The following is a 15,363-nucleotide window of genomic DNA, read 5'->3' as shown; positions in this document are numbered from 1 at the left end:
TTGCAAATTAATAACTACAAAAAATGAAACAGTATAACTGCTTTACAATAATTATTTGACAGAAATTTAATTTTTGATTATTTTTTATACGAATTGATAAAAAAAGTTGTCACCCCAAAAAATTGAAAACAAATTTGAAAATTTTGTAAAAAAAAGTTTTTTGTTGTAGTACACATCCTAGAATGATGAAATCTACAAAAAATGTATGGCATCCGATTTCTACACTTCTAACTTACGTCACAAATAAACTATTTGTAAACGAGAATGAAGGCAGTCGTCACTTGAGTGTCCCCTTTGTAAGCGAGAGCGAGAGTATAGAGTGACGATTGACTTCCTCGTAGGACAAGCCCATGTTAAAATGGTTGATCACCTGGGTAGTCAGTTGGCTAGGGGCCACTACAAGTGGTAGGTTAAGTGGTCAGTTCGGGACTGTCCCGTCGAACTGCTGGGAAACTAATAATATTAATAAGACATATATTTCTTAAAATATTCCCAAAATACTCATTTACAACATATGGCATCATAAGTTTTAACTATTGTGAATACTACAGCAGAACTGCCAACTTGTAAATGCAAATATTTTCAAATTTGTTTTGACATTTATATTAACGATTAAATATTTGCCTGAAAATATTAAAAGCAAACGAATATTTTTCATTATTAAAAGATAATTAAATAATAATTAAGTCTAAAGCAGTAGACAAGGGATATATGTACACATTTTACTAAACATAAGTTGTGTTCAAAATTTGTACACAGATTTATCACAAAAAGTCAAATTGTAATCATGGCAACAAGTGTTTGTAATTACACCTGTGGTGGCGGCAAAGAACAAATCTATGATTTTCCTAAACTTACAGCAATTATAAGCAAACTACATCATGAATTCGAAAATTATAAGTACACGGTTTATCGTTGTGCAGCAAAATTTGTGGCGTTGCAAAAAATATTTTTTAGTAAGTAAATAAGTATGTAAATTGTGTTCGGATATTAAAATATTGTGCTCCAATACAGCTAGCAATATTCCATATAAATTGGTATTGGCTGTTATGGAACGTCATGGTATACGAGATGGTGATGTCAACTTAATGGTTCCTCCCTTTCAATTAACTTCACTTATACATGATGTATATTATGCTTGCGAAAAATTGGGTCACTTTACAAAATTGCCTTTATATAGCTTGGAATCTGCAACGGCAATTCTCTCCAATTTCTTTTGGAATATCTATGATCCGTATGTGTCACTTGTTTAAATATAGTTTAAATACCTATATGTTAGTTCAATACTAAAAAAATAAATAAAATAATTACAGACATCGTCGTCATTCGATATCATTGTTGGAAATCAAAATTACTTTTCTATTGCTTTGTAAGTTATATGCTTCCGATCAGATGATACCTGAATTCTATAATTTACTACATCACAAGAAGACAAAGTCTGTGCCCAAATTAAATTTTGAATATTTATTGATTATATTGTCCAAAATATTTTCATATATCGGCGAAGGAACAGCCTATGGAGCACAAAATATTACTTTAGTTATGGATCAGTGTTATGCCAGGGTATGTATTAAATACAATGTTATACACCATTGAACAGATTTTATTTGTATTAAATTTGTGAGAACTAAGTTAAATTAAAAAATTCAAATTTTTTTTAGTGTCACAATACATCTGGACTTACCGATTATCAATTTCATTCTCTTTGGACAACAACACAGACGCGTTTTCTAATTTATGCCAATTTAATGGCATTAATTAAACGTATCGAGGATACTGAAAAACTTATACATTTAAATGTTTGTGCGTCATGTAATGTGGACAAAATAACTGGTATAAGATTCAAATGCCAATCCTGCAAAGATTTATCGTTATGTTTGAAATGTTTTGCCACCGGTTATAGCACTAATAAACATGTTGTGGGTCATAAGATGTATGAAGTTTTTACCGAGGTAAACAAAAACATATATCTAACAAATAGATATAAGTATCTAATAATTATATTTTATTTACAGGATTTGCCAACGAAAAAGTTTTCACATTACTTTGCCAAACTATGTACGGTATTTTTCTGTAATTCTGAAAAGTCAAATGAAGAAGAATCTAAAGGTTTTTGTAATATCAATGATACGGTGGTTCATAATGATACTGAATTAGTAACAATTGCCACCAATCGTACTTCAAATGCCTCTACAGTTAGTGTTAAAGCAGCAGCAGCCACAGCAGTGGCTAATTTAAATCATTCTCAGTCGCCGAATAAAAAGATTCAAAGCTCAAATATACAAAAAATCGATTGTAAGTTAATTGCGCTGCTGAATAATTGTTTACTAAGTAATTTGCTCTATTTTAGCTTCACTTTCATGCTTGACTACAACAGCTTCGACAGCGTTGAATGTTTCGGGAAAATTGCAAATAATTATAGACAAACTATTGCATCAGAATGAGTATGAGATTATAATTAAAAATTAACTAAAATCCTTGTTAAAATATATTTGAATTTTTTCCTTTAGAAAATTGGAACTTCAGTTAAAGTGTGTACAAACTTCTACTCAAGACGAACTCTCGAGATTCCTGAGCGATCATCAGCAATTTTTAATGGATATTATAACAGAAATGCGCAACTTTTCGGTAATTTGAAATATTTTTACTATTTATTGTATTATTTTAATGTAAATTATTGTTAACAGCAGCATACCTCCACTACTGAAGCTATTAGCTCATTTCCAACATCTAGTACACCAAATCGTTCAAATTTTGCTAAAACATCCACAGATTTAGACAACTTTAGTGCGGTTCTTAATCCACAAACTAATACTATTGCTATTAACCATATTCGTCTGTTAAACACACCCAAAGACAATTTAACACATTCAAGTAAGTTATTTAAATAAAAGAGAAAAAAATCCAAAAAATAATAAATTATCTAATTTTAATGATGTAGTAAATGGTGCCGATATAAATCGTAGTTATTTGGATGCCAACAAATCAGATTACTCAATAAACGACTTGAGTTTGTGGTTTAATCAAAAACGTTCATCGTCATCAATGCCACCATCCCTAACATCACATCCCCAAACTTTAGGTGTACTTACTGAAGTTTCCTCTCAGGATGAACTTAATTTTCATGATAAAGTCGATGATGTCGTCTTAACAATGCATACACGTGAGACTGAAATGACAAATTTCAAACTTTTATTGCATAAAGTTAAAGAGATAGTGGAAGACTCATACAGTGACAATACGGAATTATCCGAAGCTACACAAAATTTGGAAAATGTTTTAGATTCTATTATAAAAACAGAAGAAGGCAGAAGAAAGAGCCTTAATTGATTATTTCTACGCTCGCTGTTATAATTTGTTTGCAATTCTTTTTTAATTAGCTTTAACATAAAAAATAATGTGTTTTTTATGGAAATTTTTATCATTCCAGAGTATTTTTTATATTGATATACAAAAAAAGTTATAAAGTCTGAAATATATGACTGGTTTTTAATAAATATATTTACCACAAAGGTACCAACACAGGACCAAGCATTTCATAAAAATGTCTGATGTGAAGTATGAGTAAGTTTATAGATTTTAGTTTATTTAATGAAATTTATTTTTATTTATATATTTTAAAATGAAAATATTTTTTCTACGCTTTTACTGATTTGTATCGGCATCGCAGACTAAACATGAGATGCATTTCCAAGCAGACCTTTGTCTGAGTCCATTATTAATATTTTAACAATATTTTATCAATCTTCTAGAGTGCCAATTGAAACCAAATCATTTATACACGTTTAGTTTTCATTTTATTTCATTTTTTTAAATCGTTACGATTCTTATAAAATAAAGTCCATTATATTACTAAAAAAATTTTAGTAAAAATAGAATTAGAACGCTAAGAAAAACATGTTTTTTGTAGTATTGTTGTAAAAAAAGAGAACAAGAAATTAAAGTACTTTATATCTTCCCTTATTGAAGACATGATGAGCTGAACTGAGTTTTAGTAACTCCTCCTTGATAAGACGTGTTATTTCACGTTTCGCTTTTTGTACAGCCAATTCACTGCAACTTTCTATGGCCAAGTAAAGTTTACGTTCACCTTCTGGTGGATTTTTACCATTGGGAACATAAGTGCCGCGCACAGTAAGACCAGCTTCCGAATATTCGGATATTTGAGCTAAAGCTTCCTTAGAAGTAACTTTCCAGCGTGCCTGTTGTGGGAAATCATTAATTTCGAGTTCCTCCTCGTATTTTGTAAAGGAATTGGGTTGATTTGGAAGCAGTCCAGATATTGAAGCACTTTCCTCTTCGTCTTTTGGTTGGTAATTGAGTTTGTTGTTCAGTTTAGCAGCCAGCTGTTCCACTACGGAACGGGCAGTAATCATTGGTTGTCCAGCTGCGGAGCCCTTAAGAATAGCATCGGCAGCCACTTGAGTACTGATCTTGCCATCGACGCCCAAATTTTTATTGGAGCTTATCTTTGAAGCCAGACGTTTAGCCAATTCAAGCTTATCGGAGCTCATACCTCCAGCAGTGGCTGCCGTAGATGCAGTAGCTGCTGGAGCGGAACCAGCAATGACCGTACTACCCGCCGTAGGGGTGGCAACCATGGTAACTGCAGGCGTGGGTATGGAAGTGTCTTTGACTGTACGTTTTGCAGCAAACAGCTGTTCAATTTGTTGATCAATATCTTGTTCAATATCTTCTTCATCGTCCGAATCAGCCAATCCCAAAGCAGCTTTCTGAAGTTTTTTGCTTTCCTTGGCGGCATTAGCTTCTTGCTCGTCGAACTTAAAACCTTTACCGCTAAAACCGCCGCCAGTATGAACTTTCTTTCCTTCAGCTTCTTGAGCATTCTTATAATCATTCCATAGTTTTTGCAATTCTTCGGGTACTACAGACTCGGCAAGTTCCAAAGCTCTTATAATGTCGCCAGCATAACGACCTTGGTCGTAAGTTAGAAAAGTCCATGCACTGCCCTTTTTACCAGCCCGCCCAGTACGACCACATCTGTAGAGAAATAATCGTTAATAATGAAGAGAAAAAGTCCGTGCAATGAGTAATACTTCAAATTGTGCGTTTTTCTGAACTTGAATTAACTTACCTGTGAACATAATCTTCATAATGATTGGGTACATCATAATTAACAACTAAAATTAAATCCTTCACGTCTAAACCGCGAGCAGCTACAGACGTAGCTATCAATAAACGCACCTTACCAGATTTAAAATCTAAAATTGTCGAATCTCTATCGAACTGATCAATACCTCCATGCAGACTCATGCAAGGATATGAAGCTTTCATAAGATCGCGCAAAAGTATATCGGCATTCTCTTGTTTATCCACAAAAACTATAATACTACCCTTTTCCTGATAAATACCTAACAGTTCTAAAAGTTTAAAGAATTTAGCATCATCTTCCATTATGGCAACATGCTGTTCGACATCTTTACACACAATTGATCGGCCTCCAACAATTACTTCTATGGGTTTCTTTAGAATACGACGTGCCAGGGCTTCCATTTGACGAGGGAATGTGGCACTAAACATAACTGTCTGTCGATCTGGCCGTACATTATCTATAATGCGCATTACTTGCGGTTCGAAACCCATATCGAACATACGATCTGCCTCATCCAACACTATATACGTGACACGTCTTAAATTAGTTACACGTCCCGAGTTGGCTGCCAACATGTCTATCATACGTCCCGGAGTACATACAATAATTTCGGCGCCTCTTTTCAGTTCAGCTATTTGCTCCGAGATACCAGTGCCACCGTAGACACATACTGCTCGTAGATTTAGACTTTTAGCAAATTTCCTAATATCTTTGCCAATTTGCATGCATAGTTCACGGGTAGGAGCCATAATTATCGAAATTGGACCATCGCCATCTTCTAATGGAGGTTGATCCAAAATGTGCCTAAACATTGGTAAAATGAATGCTAGCGTTTTGCCACTGCCTGTTTTAGCAATACCTATAAGATCACGTCCAGACATAATAGCCGGAATCGCTTGACATTGTATGGGAGTTGGTTTTTCAAAACTTAATTTACGTAGAATATCCATTTCCTTTTTGCTAACACCACACTGAGCCCATGTCTAAAAAATAATATAAAAGTTGTATTTGCGGGTTCTAATCCATGTATATTTCTGTTTCAAAACGTACCTTAATTGGCTTTGGACATCCTTTACCCTTAACTTGTATTCCCTCCAATTCAGTACGATATTTTTCAACTTCTTGCTGTGTCATGCGCGCAAGCTCCGGAACTTCCACATAGAAATTTTTACGAAATGGGGCATAATCAACGCCGGAATGATCGATTTTAGCCAATTCCTTGCGATGTTTATTTGCTAAACTCGCTGCTGTATCCTTTATATCCTCTAATTCTTCTTCGCTAGAATACTCTAGACTATCCATGTTTTGTTCAATAAGTTCTCCTTTATTTTTATCTTTTGTGGTTTTCTTAGCCACACCAGTAAGAATAACGACACCCTGTTGATTTTTTTTGGGTTGAGTAATAATATGATTAACGTTGCGTACTTCTTTGTCGACTTCTTTCATATATGCATCTAGTGGATCGATTTCATCGTCTTCTTCAGCCGCCTCATTATTGGCTGTATTATCTGCCGTTTTGGATTTTTGCTCCAGCTGATCCATTTCCAGCTTTTCCTGTAGTTTCTTCTGCTCTAACTGTTGCTGTTGGATCTTCTGCTGCTGTAGCTGAATTTGAAGTTTTTGTTTCTCTTCTTTAGCCTCCTCTTCTTCTCTGAGAGCTTCGATTTTAGCTTTGGCAGCGATTACAATACTCTTTGATTTTAATCTATAGACTTTCTCGTCATCTTCGTCATCTTTGGGTTTTTTGATACGATGGAATTTTGATGGCGGTGAATCCGGTTCTTTCTTTATGTCTACTGCAAAACTGTTGTCCTCCTCCTCCGATTCGTCTTCAAGACTCCATTTTTTAGCAGTAGCCGTAGTTGTTGGTGGCGGTTGAAATGATTTTAATTCTTTTTTATTTGCTTCTAATTCTCGAAGTTTGCGCTCGGCACGCCAACGTTCTATGCGTTCACGACGTTTTATCATTTCAAGTTCTAAACGCCGTTGTTCCTCTTCTTTGTCGAGCTCCTCTTCCTCAGATTCAGAGTTACTGGAATCTGCTTTAATTATTATTGGCGGTGTAGATGTTGTATTCCTAGCATATTCAGCTTCTCTTTCGCGTTCACGCTCACGTTCTCTTTCTCTATCCCTTTGACGTTCTCGCTCACGATCTCTTTCGCGTTCCTTTTCACGTTCCCGCTCTCGATCGCGTTCTGCTTGACGACTGCGAAAAATATACATAAGTAAATATTTTATACATACTGTATGTATGCATTTAAGAAATGGGTACATACAATTTCTCGCGTTCATAATCTTTCGATTTTGATGGTGATTGCCTTCTGCGCTTATCATCCCTTCTGTTGCGATCCATGTCCCTTGGGTCTCGTTCATTGCGATCACGTTTCCTATCATCTCGCATTCGGCTATTTCCATTGCCATTACGCGCAAACCTATTATCCTTTGGCGATCGAGATCTACTTCTGGAATAACGACGTTTCCTTTCTCTATCGCGATCCCTATCACGTTCTCTTTCATAATCCCGCTCCCTCTCATAGTCCCGGTCTCTGTCACGTTCCCTTTCACGATCACGATCTCTTCTAAAAATGGAAACAAATTATAATAAATTTAATTAAAAGGCTTACAATTAAAAGTGATTATCTCTTACCCTGAACTACTTTTTGACATTTTTGCAGCCTCAAAATATATTTCTTATTAAATGTTAACAAACTTTAATTTTTCAATTTGTATAGTGTAATTTTTTAAAATCAGTATTTATTCTATGCTTTTAACAGAATTTGAAATTATTTGCACGATAAAATATATAATTTTTCCTCCAGAAAAAAGCCGCACACAAAAAAGCAAAACAAAACGTTTGTGTTTTTGACGTTTGTTGAGTCGAGTATGTTCAGTATATTCTGTTGTTACATGTTCAGTCATACGTCAAATATTTTTTATTTACTGTCAGCTGTTTTCGAACGGTAACGATATTTTGGAGGGGATAGAATGCTTCAAAAAATAGAAAATTTTCAATATTTAATATTCTGCACTATTGACTTTTCTTTTGAGATATTATTAAAAAAGTGTGTAGTGTTTTAGTTTTTTGTTGTTTTTGTGATATTAATTAAGTAAATTAAAAAATAAAATTTAATTTTTTTACTATAAATTATGTCATGATAATGTTGTCAAACAATTCTGACAACTTCGTCATAGCTATGCTATAACACTAATAAATGATAGTTTTCTTAATGACTACAAATTGATATTTAGCATAATTCTAATTTAAGTAATTTTTCGAAACTACTAGAAATAAAAAAGTTAATTTTAGAAAGCACATTTATTTTTAATATTAATAAATCATTTTTGACAATTTGTTATATGATTATGATTTTTTATGTATTTTTATAAAGCGGAGATTTGTAACCGATATCCAATAGTGCAAATATATTTTTTAAAACAAAAAAATAAGAGATAGACCTTACAAGGACGTCGCCAACTGATTCTTATATACCCCTGGGGGTACAAAATATATCCGGTTCATACATTATCAGAATTATGTACCAAATTTCTGTTTGGCTTACATTATTATCTTAGGTATAGTTGTCAAATTTTTTGACAATTGACTTGAAATAAATATCGAAACGATTCTAGATAACCATAACTTTAATTTTATGCATTTCATTTATAACCATATTATATGGACTCAACAGAGAGATGTATGTATTTACATTTTTCAGTTCTTAAAGGGTTATTCATAATTTATGATATCATTGAAAAATTTAAAAACACAGTTGAAAACCTAGTCGGCTTACAGTCGATTTTAATCCGCCGCATTATTTTTTATTGTCTGCCGTCGCGTACCTAAATGTTTGTCGCCGCAGCTCTTTGTTGTAGTTCTTTTGTTTTTTAGTGAAAAAAAAAATATTTTAGCAATTTTAATAACAATTTTTATGCTTGTAATCATAAATTTGACGATTACGGAAACATAATATAAGCGAGAAAATAAAAATCTCGATATAAAACAACAAATTTTATTGTATTTTCTTGTTTTAAAAACGGCTTCAAAATTGGCAAAATAAGGAAAAATAGGAAAATGAGCTACAACGACAAGAACGATGGGATTTCGAAGGAGGAGTGGTTAATGCGTCTGGAACAATTTCCGTTTAAACAAGCTGACATGAATCGTTTAATAATGAACTATTTGGTAACAGGTAAGTAAATTATTGAATTTTACACTAAACTATATGGTAGAAAATGGTTTATTGCCTTTAGAAGGATTCAAGGAGGCAGCAGAAAAATTTCAAATTGAAGCTGGTCTTGAACCCAGCATTGAACTGAGTTCATTGGATGATCGTATTCTAATACGTGAAGCTATTCAGAATGGTCGCATACAGGAGGCAACACATTTGGTCAATCAATTGCACCCCGAATTGTTGGACACTGAACATCATTTGTTTTTTCATTTACAGCAATTGCAACTAATTGAACTCATCAGGTAAGCAATCCAAATATATTCAAAGATATGTTATACTATCTAGAATGTTAAGCAACATTGTGATCACACTGATCAGATATTACGCTTTAATAAGTAGTCTAAAATGTACTAAAATAAAATATGTGTTCCGAAGAAACTAAGACAATTCTAATTTATTTACATAGAGTTGGCAAAATTGAAGATGCTTTAACATTTGCTCAAAATAAATTATCTGAAGCAGGTGAACATACTCCAGAAGTTTTGAGCGAATTAGAAAGAACATTGGCTCTTTTGGCCTTTGAGAAACCACAAGATAGTCCCTTTGCATATCTACTGGAGCAGTCTCACAGACAAAAGGTAATCCTTATACATACTACAAAAATTATTTTTAACACAACTTTAATGTTATAACATTTCATTTTATATTGCAAAAGATTGCCAGTGAATTGAATGCTGCCATTCTTAAGTGCGAACATAGTGCAGACTCAACACCGAAAATTATGTTTTTATTGAAATTAATTATGTGGGCCCAGTCGAAATTAGATGCCAGTGAAGTTAATTATCCAAAAATGAAAGATTTGGAAACTGCCCTTATTGAACCTAAATAAATGATTTTTTTTTAATTTTTCAACTTCATTAGACTTTTTTTAAGTTTTATCTGTTCAATTAATGAAACGTATTAGAATTAATAAATCATATAGAATTAAAACGAAACAAAATAAAATATTTTAGAAGTCGTACCTAAATACTACTTTAATTTATACATACATATATTTTATGTCATTCATTTGTAACTGGTAGATGTTAAAAATATATAAAATTAAATAAATATGCAATGTAATAAGTAAATTTATGCAGTAATATGTTTTTAATTTATTTTAAAAAGTGGCTTTTAATATAATGTCATACTAATCACAAAGATAAAACTATGTGATGAAACCCCTAAAACATTGAATGCATATTACCCAGCCATTTATGCAAATTAGTCCATTCCAATAGGACTAATGCCAACCCCAACCAAATCACTCTTTTATAGTATTATTGTATGTGGTAATACATACAACTTAAATGTGAAAATAAAAAACATTTTTTCTTTTATATTTTTAAGATTTCATTAGGAAACAAATTTAAAATTGCAATTAATGAAAAGTATAAAATTAAACTAACTGGTAATAATGAAAACATTCACATAAATTGTTGTTGTACAAAGGTAAACAAATTATAAATTTCGAAACAGTGATTGACTAACTGTAACATGTAAAAATATGCCTTATGATGTAATTTGTTTAAAAAAAATTTACCAACCAAAAAATAAGTCCATAGCTTTGTTCATTATACCAGAACTCTTCTGTGGAGCATTGACACCCGCCACAACGGAGGTATCATTTTGAGCACTTTTATATGCGGTTTGGGCCAAAGGTCGCACTTTTGGAGTTATTGAGCTGCTGTAAAGACAACATATAACAATTGTCATTTTGATTTACATGTTTTTTTACAATTTATTTGATAATTACTTACTTTGCATTATTTTCACATAGATTTTCTTTATCAATTATACTTTTGTCTTTGCACTGTGTTACACCAATCATTATATTGTTATTTAATATTTTCTCATTGTAATTAAGAGCTTTGTCGCATTCCAGACGTGAAGAGTATTTTAAATGCACCCAGTTACCATTTTGAGAAGGAAATACTTTGTCAACAATAGTGCCACATTGGGCAAAATGTTGCAATACAGTCGATGTGGCACTAGATGGAAATCCGAAAACAGTCACCCAGAATTCTGTATAACGTGGCTGTGAAGGGCACTGCATCATCAGGGAAGCATTAATAACCCCTGTATTGTTGGCATTGGGGGTTCCCGGTACTAATGGAGACATAACTCCCATTCGTGAGACATTGAAAGAAGCATTATTACCCATGTACGATTCGTTAAACTGCCCAGCTGGAGTGTTGGACAATTGTTGTTGATGTGTACTCTGATTCATGTTATATGCCGAACTGATACTAGCATTATGCTGACCCATAACTGGTGTTCCAAATTGATTTTGAGGTTGCAGAGAGCGTGTTGGTGTTTGAACTTGATTGCGTTCATTGCGTAAAGAATCGAATAAACCTTGTGTAGGTGGACCCGACATACTAGCATTATGACTCTGGATCGGTGTTCCTGGATAGTTGTTAATATTTTGAATAGTTGGTGGTGTTTGTTGGTATCCGCCGAAGAGGGTTTTTTGGCCTAACACAGAACGGTTATAATCTTGTGGAGAGTTTGCTGCCATTCCACTAGGAGATGTGGCAAATCCAAACGAGACATTTCTTGCTCCCGCCTTATTTGGTGACAGTGTGTTATTCCTTGGAGTTGTAGGAGTTTGCTGTTCCCCCAGCAGAAATGATGGTAAATATTGGTTTGTAGCCGGGCTACCACTTGGACTTCCTAATGCCATTGGTTCCATACTGCTGTATTTCAATAATTTAATTCACTATTAATAATTATAACAAAAATAAATGCTTTGACCAGCCGCACTATTTTTTATTTTGCGAAAAGTCTTTGTGCGCTTGACAGCAGCTGTCAAATATTTGAATAGAAATTAAACGGTTGCATTTCTTTATTGTGAATAATAGTATAAAAACTTCACATACACTGAAAAAATATAGCAACAAAAATGTATTTATAATTAATTTGAATTTTTATATTAAAACACATGGAAATTTTTATTTTTAAAAGTTTGTTTTCAAATACATTGCGATTTGTTTTCTATAATAGAACTAGAAGTAATTTATTACAAAAATGAATATTTTGAATAAAAGCGATTTTTAAAGCACAGAATAAAATGTTCTAATAAAAAAGTTGCCAGCACTAATGTTGACGTGTTGAAGAGAATAATAGCGTTACTTTTAAATCGCTAGATTGCCATTACATACAAAATAAATTATTGTGATTTTACAACAGAGACTTGCGCCGATTCGGCTTAAGCTAGCAAAGCCTAGCCGCCGAACAAAATGTCAAAGCCGCCGACGCCGAAAATTTTTCAGCTTAATACGGTTTGAAAATTTCGCCATACTTTGTACAATTTACAAAACACTTTCGCTAAATTTATGGAATTTTACAATATGAAATTAATTTGTTTTCATTTTAGCAAGTTTTCTTTTATCTAATAATAAGCCGCTCATTGATATTTGGACGGTGTAAAAATTTGCTCAACATTCAATGTTTACGCTTCGCCTCAGATATTTTCGTGTTTACGCGCCTAATCACGTTGACGTTGACGTCAACCGGAGCTTCACCTTTTTACATAGCTGGTATGTCATACCGTAAAAGCCTAAATCGAACATGTGTATTTTAAATGGGAAGTGCAGTTGATGTCAATTCTGCCGACTGCGAAAAGAAATTCTGCTAGAATTTTTCGCGCCAAACTGTTTTCTGTTTTTTATACCCTACACCACTTTAGTGGGTGTAGGCTAGGGTTAAATGAGGGTCATCAAGACTAGCATAGAACTTGTTTTTGCAACTTTTTGTCGAAACACGAGTATATTTAACATAATTCTGAACTTAAAAGCCATATTCGGTGGCTTCAGTTGTATGGGGGCTAGGTGAAATTATGTACCGATGTTAACCATTTCAATAGGCATCGTCTACGGTACCATAGAAGTTTTGAATACATTTTTTAACTGCGGAATATGTAGAATTTAGGAAGACATTTAGAATGAGTTGTATTGGCACTACAAAAAAAAGGAGGAAAAAGAAGTGGAATTTTCACCACAAATAACATACTTAAAGTACTTCCAATTTTGGTGAAAAAACTATGAATTTTACATTAGCGTGTCATTGGAGGGATGTTGCTCATTTTTGACAACTATGAACTACATCTAATCTTATTCATAGATGCAATAAAAATCCTATATTTGGATGTCAAAAATAAACCGAATTCGTTCAATGACATGCTTATGTTAATTTCATTGGTTTTTCACCAAAGTTTGATGTACTTCGAATATGTTATTTGTAGTAACTTTTCTACACCTCTTTCCTCACTTTTAACTGGGGTTTCATTTGTAAGGAAATATTTGGTTTATAAAAGCGAAAAATATGTAATCGCATTTTCAGATGTGATTAACATGTCGTTTGTAAAGTATGACATCAATTATTTTTTGCTGGGAAGTCATGAAACTTAAATCCACTTTGCATCAATGCAATTTTTTCATCAGTTAGTTAGTTTAAAAGGAGGATGTACATATTATACACATCAAATCCGTGAAAATACACCTAGGCCTCTATCGGGCCTGTTGTGCGCTCCTTAACCTGTGCTTCAGGTGGGAATCGATCCCACCACCTCCGGTCTACCTGACTTGAACACTAACCACTAACCTACCGGAGGCCACCATCAAAATTCTGCGAATCAAAGGTCGATTCCGTACTCATATGCATCCCATTAAATAAAAAATCTCTTCTGTAGAAAGCGATTTTTTAAACTTTCAAAAGATTTAATGGCTTCTGGTGTCATTTTAAATTTGAGCTTCGACTTTTTCAATGTATCGGTTAAAGGGGCAGATATGACAGAAAAGTCTGGACAAAGATACAGAAGTGTTTCGTCTTTGTACATGATGGATACTTTTATCTTACCTAATATTCTATGGTGTTAACCTTTTCCCAAAAAACTGACTGTTGATCCGATAGGTAATAATTCTGTCATTTTATGTTCATTGATTTATACTTCTACGAAAACCCTATTGCCTCAATTTTTTCTACGTTTCTCACGGCCACTGCAACTTGGCCTGGGGATTTACAGTTCCAACATATCAGCGCTGTTTTTTGTTGTTTTACATTTATGGCAGCTACTTCTTCATATAATTCGAAATCCTCTTCGTTATCTTCCACGTAAACTTTCACTAATATTCCGCATAAGTCGTTGTTGTGACATATGACTTCGTATATTTTTTTGGGGGAAAGTTACGCTCGGCTTCTACACATTCTAACCTCAGTTGTTTAATAGTATTTTCTGAATTGTCCCTACTACCTGGAACGCTGAGATTTTCAGACAGAGAATCAAAATTTCCTGCGTTTAATGTGTCGGTTTGCAGGAAGATTTCCTAGCGGTAAGGGATTTGTTATGTTGCGATTTGTAGTTGAAAAAATATTACCATTCGCAAAAGCCACATGAGGGTTTTGAAACACTGAGAGCTGAGTATCAATGGGATCCTGAGTTTGTGATCTACTCGTTGATAATTCCCTAACAACTTTTGTTAATTAACCTACAAATTTTCTTATTCCTTCCATTTCATTGTGAACCACTTTCTTTACTCGTTGAATAACCAAAGTTTTATCTACTACTAACCCTCTGACCTGTGGGTCTAACACACTTGACGCATTATCGGATGAGGTCTGACTATTATTTACCTGTGCTTCAGTGTTTACGTTACTAGCGTTTATAGTTGATCTTGTGTTTATCGTACTAGACATATCTCTTAACGTACCATTGTTTGATGCTATATTTGATCTATATTTATATTTTCGGTTCTTTCTTTTGACCCCTGGTGACGTACTCATTGTTACGGACGTTTTCTATTAGCTTTGGTGCGATTTCTTCATTCATATCCCTCTTGACTAAATATCAATATATGATATCAATATACTATTTTTCAATTCTACTTTTCTGGATTTTGTTGATATCAGCAGCGGTACGACGGTTTTTAATTTGATTCTCCTTTTATTAAGAGCTATTCAAGTGTTCCTTAAGTCAACATTAAACAAATTTGTATACACAACATATAAGACAAACAGTTGCAATAGTGCTCTAGTATT

The 15,363-nt window shown here is 33.5% G+C and overlaps 4 protein-coding genes across 7 annotated transcripts; 2 read left to right on the top strand and 2 right to left on the bottom strand.

The window, feature by feature from the left end:
• Positions 1–584: 584 nt before the first annotated feature.
• On the top strand, positions 585–3,472 carry LOC111688425 (dystrobrevin beta). Of its 2 annotated transcripts, none has more exons than XM_023450935.2 (9): positions 585–956; positions 1,015–1,234; positions 1,314–1,563; positions 1,662–1,952; positions 2,016–2,295; positions 2,351–2,444; positions 2,511–2,628; positions 2,691–2,874; positions 2,942–3,472. In XM_023450935.2, exons 1-9 carry the CDS (start codon positions 788–790, stop codon positions 3,328–3,330), a joined length of 1,995 nt encoding a protein of 664 aa, XP_023306703.2. In that variant the 5' UTR covers positions 585–787; the 3' UTR covers positions 3,331–3,472. The 2 variants fall into 2 exon arrangements, with proteins under 2 accessions (XP_023306703.2, XP_023306701.2); XM_023450933.2 differs by having other exon boundaries at positions 2,688–2,874.
• A 130-nt stretch (positions 3,473–3,602) lies between these two features.
• Positions 3,603–7,987, bottom strand: LOC111688424 (probable ATP-dependent RNA helicase DDX46). The gene is made up of 5 exons (XM_023450932.2): positions 7,761–7,987; positions 7,390–7,692; positions 6,164–7,319; positions 5,096–6,096; positions 3,603–5,001 (listed from the first exon to the last, which is right to left on the bottom strand). Exons 1-5 carry the CDS (start codon positions 7,778–7,780, stop codon positions 3,939–3,941), a joined length of 3,543 nt encoding a protein of 1,180 aa, XP_023306700.2. The 5' UTR covers positions 7,781–7,987; the 3' UTR covers positions 3,603–3,938.
• A 952-nt stretch (positions 7,988–8,939) lies between these two features.
• Positions 8,940–10,337, top strand: LOC111679680 (glucose-induced degradation protein 8 homolog). 2 transcript variants are annotated; one of them, XM_023441281.2, is made up of 4 exons: positions 8,940–9,303; positions 9,368–9,587; positions 9,752–9,923; positions 10,001–10,337. In XM_023441281.2, exons 1-4 carry the CDS (start codon positions 9,186–9,188, stop codon positions 10,172–10,174), a joined length of 684 nt encoding a protein of 227 aa, XP_023297049.1. In that variant the 5' UTR covers positions 8,940–9,185; the 3' UTR covers positions 10,175–10,337. The 2 variants fall into 2 exon arrangements, with proteins under 2 accessions (XP_023297049.1, XP_023297048.1); XM_023441280.2 differs by having other exon boundaries at positions 8,942–9,303; positions 9,365–9,587.
• A 311-nt stretch (positions 10,338–10,648) lies between these two features.
• LOC111679683 (nucleoporin Nup35) lies at positions 10,649–12,143 on the bottom strand. 2 transcript variants are annotated; one of them, XM_023441285.2, is made up of 2 exons: positions 11,085–12,143; positions 10,649–11,008 (listed from the first exon to the last, which is right to left on the bottom strand). In XM_023441285.2, exons 1-2 carry the CDS (start codon positions 12,017–12,019, stop codon positions 10,864–10,866), a joined length of 1,080 nt encoding a protein of 359 aa, XP_023297053.2. In that variant the 5' UTR covers positions 12,020–12,143; the 3' UTR covers positions 10,649–10,863. The 2 variants fall into 2 exon arrangements, with proteins under 2 accessions (XP_023297053.2, XP_023297052.2); XM_023441284.2 differs by having other exon boundaries at positions 10,650–11,011; positions 11,085–12,141.
• Between the last annotated feature and the right edge of the window lie 3,220 nt (positions 12,144–15,363).

This window comes from Lucilia cuprina, chromosome 3, assembly GCF_022045245.1.
Source record: "Lucilia cuprina isolate Lc7/37 chromosome 3, ASM2204524v1, whole genome shotgun sequence".
NCBI lineage: Eukaryota > Metazoa > Arthropoda > Insecta > Diptera > Calliphoridae > Lucilia > Lucilia cuprina.
Note: the sequence above shows the minus strand (reverse complement) of the source record. Positions and strands in the feature narration are given on the sequence as shown.